Genomic DNA, 12,042 nt, shown 5'->3' on the forward strand with positions numbered 1-12,042 from the left:
TCTAATGTGCAGCCAAGGTTGAGAACCACTAGAGGATAAAGAGTTTTGTTACCCCTTCACTCACACTCATGGCCACCCAACGCACAGGCCTACCTACCCCGTGTCTGGGGCGTGCCTCCATGTCTGGGCTGCCCACCCTGCTGCTGGGCCCAGGGTCTTCTCCCACCCCGGCCCCGCCCAGCTCCCGCACTCTCGGCTTGGCAGGTGAGAAGATGTTCGAGATCGACAGCGGGAGGAACGCCCCCCTGCACTCGCCGCCCTCGGAGCACTACACCATCATCTTCAACACCTTCGTCATGATGCAGCTCTTCAACGAGATCAATGCCCGCAAGATCCACGGCGAGCGCAACGTCTTTGACGGCATCTTCCGGAACCCCATCTTCTGCACCATCGTGCTGGGCACCTTTGCCATTCAGGTAGCCAGGCCACCATTTAACCTGGGCCAGGGGGCAGTGGGCAGCTGGAGCCCCCTGCAGTGTCCTGAGAGCCCAGGCCTCCGACCTGGCCCCTGAGGCCCATCTCTCTGTCTGTCTCTGTCTCTGCTCCCTTTGACCTCCAGATAGTGATCGTGCAGTTTGGGGGGAAGCCATTCAGCTGCTCCCCGCTGCAGCTGGACCAGTGGATGTGGTGCATATTCATCGGGTTAGGAGAGCTCGTCTGGGGCCAGGTAAGTTCTGAGTGGGTTACAGAAGTGCCTCTTAGCGGGAGAAGGGAAAGAGCATTGGCCAGGAAATCCGGGAGCCCCAGGAATGGGTCCCAGTTCTGCCAGGGACTTGCTGTGTGGTCCCGGGACAAGGCCTTCCCTGCCACTGGGCATCTGAGCAATGGAAGTTGGCCCAGGACCCAAATGCTGGTCATTTGCGTATCATCGCTGTGATTTTTGCCATATATCTCTGATCATGTTTTTTACTTAATAGTTTCTTTTAATTATATCAGGCTTTTTTTCATTGAAATTTATTTCAAAAGACAACTTTATATTACTAACATGAGTGGGAAATCAATATCACTTGTCATAAATAGAAGCTAACAAAATAATAATGTAATGAGAACAATGGTATTAAACTCTAACTGGATGCCATGGCCCACGGAGGCTCAGGGCCTACAGGCGGCTAGCTGTTAAATGGTGTTACTGAGGGTGCTGATGGGAGATTAGTAGTTGGAGCCACACCTAAGAGAGGCTCCTTCAGAGGCTCCGAGAGAACATAAGGGCAACTCTACCACATGGCAGACCTACTCAGTGCTGTGCCTGTGGGCATCTGAGATCCTCCTGGCTTTGGGCACCCTGGGCTGGATGCTCTGGGGGGGCCTTTCATCTATGACCCCAGAACATCCTCCCGCCAGTTCCCATTCCTACTGTTGCCCATGTTCTTGGGACACACACACACACACATCACAGTGCTCACAGTGCTCACAATTTGCAGCTCAAGGCTCCTGACCAGGACGTGGTGTTTATGAGACGCGCCCGAGCTGGGCCAAAGGGGCTTTATCTCACCAAGGCGGGGGCGGGGGGGTGGGGGGCGCGGGCCCAATGGGCCTGAGACAGTGTTCTTGCCTCCAAGCTGTTCCCAGGCTGGAGTGGGACATGCCTGTGGCAGAGATTAACTAGAAGATAAAGAAGAAAGTTTAGTTTTACTCAAAAGAAACTTTTTTAAACATCAGGGCTTCTTTGGAGAGTTGATAAACTAGATTTGACTCAGCAACCCCATTCCCTGGGCACCCTCAGGGCCAGGCCATCTTTATTCCACTGGGGCCCACCCCTTAGAGAGCTCAGGGTGTCTGGGTGAGCAGACTCCTAATGCCTAAGGACGATGCCAGCAGGCAATGCCCACCTTAAACTCCCAGGGAACCCCTGAGGCTGTGTCCAGGTCAGCCCATCTATCCCTCCAGGGCAGAGGTCCTCAAACTTTTTAAACAGGGGGCCAGTTCACTGTCCCTCAGACATTCCACACATGGGCACTGCGGGCCTGGGACGAGTCGGCTGCTAAGCAGGACAGGCAGCGGCAGCAACAACACCCGGAGGGCCGGATAAATGTTTTCAGCGGGCCGCATGTGGCCCGCGGGCCGTAGTTTGAGGACCCCTGCTCCAGGGGCTACAAGGAGCCTCTGACCTCTGCCACCTCAGGTCCCCCCATAGGGCCTGCCTCTCAAGCCTCGTGGACAAATCCTTTGGAGAAAGAGGAAAAACGAAGGTTTACCCCTTCTCACGTTGCCTCCCCTTGTTAGGAAGGCAACCATTCCCAGAATCCCCAAATTGGCTCTACCCAGGGTATGCAGGCCCTGAGCCCCTCTTGCTCAGGTTGGGTACCCAGGACCCAGTGGCCTCAGGAGGAGGGAGCCCAGGAGCCTGAGGGCCTGCCAGGCTCGTGCATGGCATCTTAGACCCACCATCTCGCTTAACCCTCCAGCCCTGAGAATCGCCTTCGGCTTTACAGGTGGGAAAACCAGAGCTCAGAGAGGTTAAAGGACTTGCCCAAGGTCACATGACCAGTAAGGTCTGGTGTATTCAAAGTCACATCTGCCCAACTCCTAGAAGCCAGGATTTTTCACTATGCCCCCCTGACTCTGGATGAGTGAATGAATTAAAAAGCAAATTAATAGGAGATTTAAAGATTGAATTGGGATGAGTTAATTAGTTGAACCTGCAACGGTAATTGGGTCAGAGAAGCGGGAGATTGGGAGAGCAAGAGGGGGTGGCAGGGAGGGAAGGAGGCTGACTGAGGGACAGCCCCATTGCCCTGACCTTGCCACATCCCCTGCAGGTCATCGCCACCATCCCCACCAGCAGGCTCAAGTTCCTCAAGGAGGCGGGCAGGCTCACGCAGAAGGAGGAGATCCCGGAGGAGGAGCTCAACGAGGACGTGGAGGAGATAGACCACGCCGAGCGAGAGCTGAGGCGGGGCCAGATCCTATGGTTCCGAGGCCTGAATCGGATCCAAACCCAGGTACAGGAGGCTCCCAGGGCTGGGCCCACGCCTGGCTGGGCAGGCAGGTGATGGAGTGAAGTGCTCCATCCACCTCCCAGGGCCCCAGAGGTCAGGGTCCTGCTCTTACCACCTCACCAGCTTTTTGTACACCCACATTCCTCGCACGCACTCTCGAGGGGCTGCTGAAGAAACAGTGGCCTCCTCAGGAACGTTCCACATCAAGGGATCAGACTAGGGTGTCTCGGGTTACCTCTGAGCAGGGGAGGGGTTGACCCAAGAGCTGAGGGGACTGAGGGACTCTAGTCAGGGCTGCTGGGGGGACTGGGATCAGAGCTGCAGGGCAGCTACCAGGAGGGACAGCCCAAGGCTGGAGACTGGTCCCCTGGAGGCCAAGATGGCAGCTTCAGGCCAGGGTTGGCCCCAAATTGCCCCCAGGGCCAGGGGCCTGTGAGCTCCAGGGCTTATGCACATTCGCACATCCTCGTACTCCATAGTGGGTTTCCGAGTTCTCAGGCAGCTCTGGGGAGCAAATCTTGGTTTTCCCTCACAGACACACACATGCACGCCAAAGACACCTGCAGAGCACACGTGTTTCTTCCCCAGCACAGAGACTGCATGGCTGCCACATGCCAGGTGCTACAGTGTGCAGCCCTCCCCACACACGCCGCAGCCTCTCACAGGAGCCAGCCCCTCTGCCTGGGTTGGGGTGATAGTTCACATCATGGTTTCACAGCCTGTGTAACTAAGAGAGGGTCGGTCTCTTACCCAGACCACCTGGGAGAGCTGCTGCATCTGGCAAGTTCATAGCCCCCACCCCATCCCACTCTGGGAAGTATTGCAGAGCCCCTACCTGCATCCTGCCTGGTGGCCTAGCACTTCATTTAATAAACATAACATCCATAGTGCACTGTCCCAAACATCTCACTGGCCTTCACAGCCCCCTGAGAGGTAGGTAGGCCTCCTCCAGTTTTAGAGGGGACTGCGGTTCAGGAGGCAGCACTTTCTGAGAGCTGGGGTGGGGGACAGAGGCAGGTTTCAGACCCAGAGCCACCTGATGGATACAGCCTGGCTCCTCCCAGCAAGAACCCGGCACCCGGCCTGCCAGGGCCGCTCTCAGCACACATGGCCCTGGTGCTGTTACCAACCCACCCAGGGCCTCTCAGAGGTCTCCAGGCTGCAGGACACCGGGACTGTAGTTCCTTGAATGGACACAGTGCCTGTCCAGCTGGGCTCTTAAGGAACGCTAACACGAGCCAAGGGCTTTGCCACTCAGAGAATACCCTGCCAGGTAGGTGGCATTGCCCCTTCAAAAGGATAAGAAACTACACTCAGAGAGGTGACTTGCCCAAAGTCACCGAGCTCGTAAATGGCATAACTGAGATTTGGGCCAAAGTCTGTCCACCCAGGGCCCCCACCATACCCCTCAGGCTCCACCCCTGGCCCCAAGTGGCACTAAGCACCCCTCTTGCTTCCAAACACCATGTTTAATCACCCCCAGCCCAGCTCACTGGCCCCTGAGCCCCTGGAGCAGAGCAAAGGCCGGGCCCTGGGGTCTTCCCTGGGACCCTGGGCCTGCAGATGGGCCGGAACCGAGCAGACATCTTTCAGAGCCTTGGAGTGTGTCTGGTACTTTTTGTTTTGATTTCAGTGACGTCGTCATTGTTGCCGTGGCTGCGGCTGTTCTCGTGGCATTGCGCCTGTCAGTCGTGTAGCTGTTGTGTTCGTTCTTCTCGCAACTTGTCTCGTTCTCTCCTCCATTGCAGATTGAAGTAGTCAATACATTCAAGAGCGGGGCCTCCTTCCAGGGGGCCCTGCGGAGACAGTCCTCCGTCACCAGCCAGAGCCAGGACGTAGCCAATCTCTCTAGCCCTAGTCACGTGTCGTTGTCCAATGCTCTTTCCTCTCCGACCAGCCTTCCTCCTGCTGCAGCTGGGCGTGAGTGTGAATCCTTACCGCCTCGGGCACCACCGACGCTAGCGCCGGGCGGGCAGGCGGGCAGGGGCCGGGGCACCAAGGATATGGGGGGCAGCCAGTCATGGTGAGGCCCAGGGGCTGAGGGCTTCAGTTGGTCAGAAGACCATAGCCAGTGATGGGGGGCAGTCTCTTGGTGGGCCAGAGTCAGCTGGGGTCAGAGTCAGGGGTTACAACCAGTCAGTCAAGGGGTCGTGAGGGTCACAAGTGGTCAAAAAGTCTGGATCAGTCAAAGGATCATCATCGGCCAGGAAGGTTTTGGTAATTAAATGTCCCACTGCACCACAAGGTCGCAGCAGCCAACGAGGAGCAGTCAGCCAGGGGACACAAGGTGTCCCCATCAGTCTAGGTTCGTATCATTGACAAAAAGCCTGGCTCACAAGGACAAGCGTGAGAGTTGGCCAGGAAATCACAGTCTCCAGTCAGTCAGGCAAAGGGTTACCGTGGGTCAAGGCCCTCAGGGGTCACAGTCAGTCACAGTGGGGTCCAGCCAAGGGAGCAGTCACTGTAGGTCAGAGGTCATAGTCCGTCTGGGGTCCCAGGAGATCCCAGCCCAGTGGTTTGGAATCCTCTGCCCTCTCTCCTTGCACACCTAAAGCATCAGCCGCCTTATACCACTTTCCCTGCATGCTCAAGATCTGATGCCTTCCTAGAAGGGACAAGGCCCCTCACCCATTCAGCTTGACCTCAAGTAGAAAACAGTGGGCCAAGCTTCAGGTCTCGAGTGGTGCTGGAGGCCCTGAGGGATCTGGTCTAGCCCTCGGCTTCCTGCCTTCCTTACCTGAGAGACAGCCTGGGGCTCTGACCCCCTCCATCACCTCCCTCCTGCCAAGCTCGTCACCTCTCACCATCACTTTTTACCTGGGTCTCTCATCTCTGGCCTTGTCTAGATCTTTCTGAACCCCTATGTCCTCAGGTCCCAGAGCAAATAAGAAGTCTCAGTTTACCACCTTCCTCCCTTTCCTTGTCTCCAAACTGCAAGGGAGCCCTGTTCTGGTCTTCTCAGATGGCCACGATGGTTCCCTTAGACCAGTGGTCAGCAAACTGTGGCTCGAGAGCCACATGCAGCTCTTTGGCCCCTTGAGCATGGCCACGAAGTTTCAATCGCACTGTACATGCGCACCTGCACATGGTATTTTGTGGAAGAGCCACATTCAAGGGGCCGCAGTTTGCCAACCACTGCCTTAGCCAGCCCTTGGGCTTCTTCGAGGAGCATAGACTCCAGACCGCATCTTTTAATACTTTATGAGGTGCCTCTACCCCCATCCAAACACAGAGCACCCATAACACACATCCCCAGCCACTGCACAGGAGAGCACCTGTGTGCTCGGTGGGAACCACGCCATCTGAGCCCTCTGGCAGGGGGCATGAGCCACAGAGAGCCTGTTAATGGCATATGCTCATGTCCCATGACCTTTCAGTGGATGCAGTCCTGCCAGGTATGCATGATGACAGGAAGGATGCAGAAACGGTGGAAAAGCTCCTCCTTGTTCATTCATTCACTAGCACAGACCACAATAATGAGGAGGCCAGACTAGCCAAGGTGAAGTGCAGACCTATTTGAGCAGATGGTGTCCAGAGTCACATTCCCATGAGGTATCACTAGGGAATCACTGCCAGGCTTTCTCAGGGCAGGAAACCAGAGCCAGTGATGAGGTCCCATCCTCTCCCCTTCGCATTAGAGAGCCCTCCCCTTGGTGAGAGGCCCTCACCCAGCTGACCTACTTCTGCACCAGCTTAGCTCTGACCTTGCTCCGTGACCGGAAGTGTTCTGGCCTAGAGAGCCACTTGAGGAAGACTCCATTTCTTTGGCTTCTGCCACCCTCCCCGTGACACCTGCATCCCTCTAGCTGGGTCTGACCGCCAGAAGCCTAGCTTCTTAGTGCACACTTAGTTCTTTGTCCCATCTTGGTCCAGCCTCCTTCTTGACGTGTGGCACTTTGCACTGGCCACAAGAGAGCCTCTCTGGCATTCCTGCCTCGCAGTCTTTGAAAGTCTTCCCTTGGTCTATCCCCCTCCTCCTAGCTTTCACAGTCTAAAAGAAAGAGCTCAGTCATCTCAAACCTTAGCAATTGGATTCTCATCTTTTCTTCTGTCATTTATAAAGCCATTCAATAAGGCTGGTCTTGGGACAGTCAGTTCTTAGCAATTCTCCTTCAGAGACATGCCCTTTTCTGCCCACCCTCCACTTACTTCCTATCTCTAAGCCAATTTTCTTCCAGGCCAGATTGATCCCCTTTATCCCAGGGTGACTCCAACTTTGGAACAGCCTTTGAAAAGGAGCCTGTGCCATAGCCAGTTTGGCTCAGCGATTAGAGCTTCGGCCTGCGGACCAAAGGGTCCCAGGTTCAATTCTGATCAAGGGTACGTACCTTAGTTGCAGGCTCTTCCCCACCCAGACCCTGGTCCGGGCTCCTGCAGGAGGCAACCAATCGATGTGTTTCTCTCACATCAATGTTTCTCTCTGTCTTTCCCTCTCTCTCCCACTCTCTCTAAAAAAAAAAGGAGCCTTTAAGCCTTGACCCTTCATTCTCTCAGAGACTTCAAAGGGGCTCCGTCCCCCAGCCACCACCTTGCCTCTGCCCCAGGAATCATGCCTCCTTAAGAATCTTGTATTCCTACCCTCTATTGTAGAATCCAGCCTGTAATTCTGGGTCCATTCTTGGACCCTTTCTTGGACATATGGTCTCAAAAAGAGCCTGCCTGTCCCCCTACCCAAGGGTACTGGTTCCAAAGGATTGCAACCTCTGTGGCTTCAGTGCACACACTTTGGTCAACACCGTCACAATGCAAACTCTAAATAATTATCCCCTAGTTCCTCTTTTTGCTGAAATAGTTTCTATAACAATGTCACATCCTTTGGTCTCCAAGGTCTCTGAGGGCCCCCTAGACACCAGGCAAGGTCCCTTCAGAAGCCAAAGGCTTTCTTCCCATGGGGAGGGGTGCAGCAGGTGGCCAGGAGTAGGATTGGGTGAGATGAATCAGTGGCTGCTTCCCGCCTCCTCTCAGCAGGGTCTTCTTCCTGGGGGTTCTCCAGCAGCGGAGGGTGACCATACATTCTGAGGGTGTATGCTGCATGGAAAACGCTGGGGTCTGTGTGCTCTGACAGGAGCCAAACCACTGTGCCCTGGGTTATCAAGAGTTGGCTACACAGGCCAGGGGCAGGGCACTCTAGACTTGGACTGACTTCTGACTCATGACATCGGGGTGAGGAACCTGCTCCCCCCACGACACACATCCCTCCCCCAGCACCACTGTGAGATGGAGGGCCCCAGGCAGACAAATGCATGTGGTGCCAGGACAGTCCCATCCGACTGGCATCTGGAATGTTCAGGAAGGAACTCTGGCCTACTCGCTTGCTTTCTTCTCCTGACTTACTCACAAGCGAGTTTGCTTTTACCCCCAGAAACTTAATAACACTCCCTCCTGACTTATCCTTGAGCCTCACTCAACATCTTCCCAAGCAGTTGCCTACATCCTTTACTTCACATATGCCTCCAACTGAAATAGGACGAGGGAGGATCTGCTAATACATCCACTTACCTGAAAAAGACACTGAGGCTCAGAGAAGTGGACTGACTTGCCCAAGATCACATAGCAAGTGAGTGGCAAGAGGTCAGAGTGCAAAGTCCCTCCTTTCTCCTACCACCCCATAGCACTTCCCAGACAAGCCCACAGACCTGAACCCACAGAGGTTGGATTTCCTTTCTGGAACCGGTACCCACACCCATAGCCTCATCCAGCAAAAAGAGCGAATCCTCGGGGTCCAGAGTCCAGGGGAGTTGTTTCTCTGCTTGGCCCTCCCCAGCCTGGCAGGGACGGGAGAAGGGTGCCTTCCCACTGGTGATCAAGGACAAACCAGCATCCAGCTCTTCCATCCAAGACCAAGTTCCATGACCCCTCTGCCTCATTCCCCTCAAATCCCTAACCCATCTCGAGCCACCTTTGTACGCAGCACGTTTGTAGCAGGCTCCGTGTTCATCAGTGAAAGTCCTGCTTCTTCAAACCAGCCAGGCCACGAACCTCAGACGCCTACCCCAACCAGCCACTCTCTCTGGACGCTGCCCCTGCTAGACAGGGCCACCCCCCACCCCCCACCCCCCACCCCGCCAGACTCCGGGTTCTGAGGACTTCGAGGGCAAGGAATGTGCATCTCTTAGGGGGAGGGATGTAGGAAAGGAAAGGAAGCTGGACCTCGCATTAGCATGTTGGTAACTAGTTTAGTGCAGTCTTGGGTTGATGAGAAAAATGGCTTGCTTCTGGGACGGGGGGACCCTAGACCTCTCTGCTTTCTGAATATTCCATGTGTTTGTTTCCCTAGAGGGCTAGAGAACCCTGGACACAGAGTTCAGCAAGAGAGAGTGAAATTAAAAGAGGTTGTGAGTCTTTAACCTTGAGCCTGAAATGAATGTGAATCAGTCCCAGACTCTTGGCTTCCTTGAAGCCGGGTAAACATTCGAGTATGTCGAACCATCCCAGACCAGGGCCTCTGCATTTCCTCAGAGCCCTCCTGCTCCCTTTGTGCTGATGAAACCAAAATGCCTGAAACCTCTCCCCTCCCCCACGCCCCATGCGGCTCATACCACAAAACCCCATCTTCAGGGTAGGCAGGAAGGGGAGATGGAAGAGCTTTTTTTTCTTCCCATATTTTTTTCCATTTCAGCCGCGGAGAGAACCGAAGTGGAGACTTGAGATGGCCATGGCGGGGTGTCCCAAAAAGTCTTGTCCCCACAGTCTTGTCCAGAGCAGTTCATTCTTTTTGTTGTCTCCATGCCAGGGGGAGGGCGAGGGGCCTGCATCTCATTGTGTGTTGTCCCCTCTGCGTTGTCAGTCACATGACAGGGTCCTGCAACCATCCCTCCTCCTCCACCAGGCGCTCCGGCTGGAATCTTATTACAGTTCAGAGCCTCAGAACATTCTGGGCACTAGGCTGGGCAGCTACTATGATAATTAGTATTCCCATTTTACAGATCAGAAAACTGAGGCCTGCCACACCTTTTTTGTTGTTTGCACTTAATCAAGGGTGTAATGGCCCACTAATCAGGACATCAGAATATTAATAATCTCTACAGAGCCACAAATATGGAGTCCAGGGAGAAAGAAATCTCAGGGCAGCCAGATAGCCATCGCTGAGCACCAGCACTAATGCACCACGTCTGGCTGGCTCTCACTCGGCACCTGAGGCCTCCTATTTAAAGCAGTGGACAGGGTTCCCTGGAGTCCCCAGTCAACAGCATATAGAATATATCCGGATCGACAGAGATGCTTTTGAGAAGACAAGGAAAAATCAGAACTAGTGAGTGATGGCTGACATCAAAGAAGAACTTTTTAAAAATATATACTTTTATTGATTTCAGAGAGGAAAGGAGAAGGGGAGAGAGATCGAAACATCAATAATGAGAGCAAATCATTGGTTGGCTGCCTCCTGCACACCCCACACTGGGAATCCAGCCCACAACCTGGACATGTGCCCTGACCGGGAATTGAACCATAACCTCCTGGTTCATAGGCTGACACTCAACCACTAAGCCACGCCGGCCGGGCAAAGAACTTTTTTTTTCTTTTCTTATTTTGTTTCTTTCTTCTTTCATTTCTAGAACTTAAAAAAAAACACTGTAGGATCTTACACAAGACCAAAAGATTCTTGGCAAAGTCCACTTCTTCTCTGTGTACCCTAAATTAAACGGCAGAGGAGCATATGATGTGCTTTAGAAAGACTCCCCTATGAAATAGCAAAATAAACCCTGAGCTGTGACACTTGAAACCATCAGCCACAGTCATCAAGAGAACTCATTTCCATGGACAGGCTTTCCCCACCTTGCCCACCACCGAGCTGGCCCTGGGTTTACTCGTCCTGTCCTCTGCCCCCGACAGGCCTTTGGTGTGGGAGCAGCTGCTGCTCTGCAGGGAAGGCTATGCAGGGTGCCCTCAGGACCACAGCCACTTCGGCTGAGGCTCTGCTCCTTGGAGGCACTGCTGCTGCCCCCACTGCACTCCCCTTGCTGCTGCTCCACTGTGAGGCGGGCTGGGAAAAGAGAGGGAAGAACTTTGTCCCAAGTCCCCTCAGTTCCTTGAGCTAACACTCATGGCTCCCCCTCCTAGGTGTCCAGAGGAGGGACCCTCTCTTCTAAGTGAGGGTCCTGTTCTCTGCACCCTGCGAGGACAGAGGATGGCCAGGGAGGGAGTATGGCTCGCCCACTGTCAAGCACCAGAAGTGGCAGAGCTAGGACTCAGACTCCAGGTCCAGTGCTCTTCCCACTAGCCCGGCGGATGCAAGGCCCCACCTCCTTCCATTCTTCAGAGAACCACAGGTTCCAACTGAGACACAGAAAACGAAAGAACTTGCTATTTTGAGTTCAGTTCCACACCCCCTTAGAGCCCCACCAGGCGGGGCTTGACCATCTGATTCTGGCCTCATTTTTTGGTTTTGTGTTTTCAAAGCACAAATAAAAAAAATCAAATACCCCAGGAAATAAGGGACCTCAAAGCCAACTACAATGGCTGGCCAGGGCTTTGAGTCAATACTCGAGTGTTTACCTCCCAAATGCATGAAGGAAAGAAACGTTGGGTACAAACGACCTCCGTTCACATTGTCCAGGCTTCCAAGTGTAGCGTGTGTCTGTCTGCGTGTGCCGTGTGGTTCCTGACCCCCCACCGTGGCATGCTCCCCTCCCGAATGTCGCCCGTCCGCCGGCTCCTTCGTGCTTTCTGGCTGCCTCTGCTCTGCACCCCAGAAAGCCCTGGGTTGGCTTTGGTTTGCTTTGCTGCCTTTGTTTTGACGTTCCTGTTCTCTGTTTGGCCCTCGTGTGACTTCTCTCATCCCGGTTTATCCATCTGTCTCTCCTTTCTGTTCCTTTCTGTTTGTGACATGTTATCTGTTCCATGTGGTATGGTTTCTTAACTGCGTGTGGGGGTTTTTTTAAGATTACTTTTTTAAAAAAAATAGCTTCTCCTCCTTCCTATTCTGTTCCCACCTGGCCCCGTCACCCTTCTGCATGGTCGAACCTGCTTTAAAGTTAACAAGGCTCAGTCTCTCCCTAGGTCTGGGTGCCCGCCAGAGTGGCCCATGCTTCCTCTGACCAGTTTCCCATCATCTCTTTGATGGGGCTTGATTTCTCCTATCCTAATATTGTCGTTTTGACCAAAA

The 12,042-nt window shown here is 54.1% G+C and overlaps 1 protein-coding gene across 1 annotated transcript in view; it reads left to right on the forward strand.

Moving 5' to 3' along the window:
• Positions 1–12,042, forward strand: part of ATP2B2 (ATPase plasma membrane Ca2+ transporting 2) — a 199,500-nt gene that overhangs the window by 182,277 nt on the left and 5,181 nt on the right. Inside the window, exons 17-20 of the mRNA XM_023749426.1 lie at positions 205–416; positions 560–667; positions 2,760–2,942; positions 4,688–4,801. Coding sequence (XP_023605194.1) covers positions 205–416; positions 560–667; positions 2,760–2,942; positions 4,688–4,801 — 617 coding nt within the window. The remainder of the gene's footprint in view (positions 1–204; positions 417–559; positions 668–2,759; positions 2,943–4,687; positions 4,802–12,042) is intronic.

This window comes from Myotis lucifugus, unplaced genomic scaffold, assembly GCF_000147115.1.
Source record: "Myotis lucifugus unplaced genomic scaffold, Myoluc2.0 scaffold_8, whole genome shotgun sequence".
Taxonomy (NCBI): domain Eukaryota; kingdom Metazoa; phylum Chordata; class Mammalia; order Chiroptera; family Vespertilionidae; genus Myotis; species Myotis lucifugus.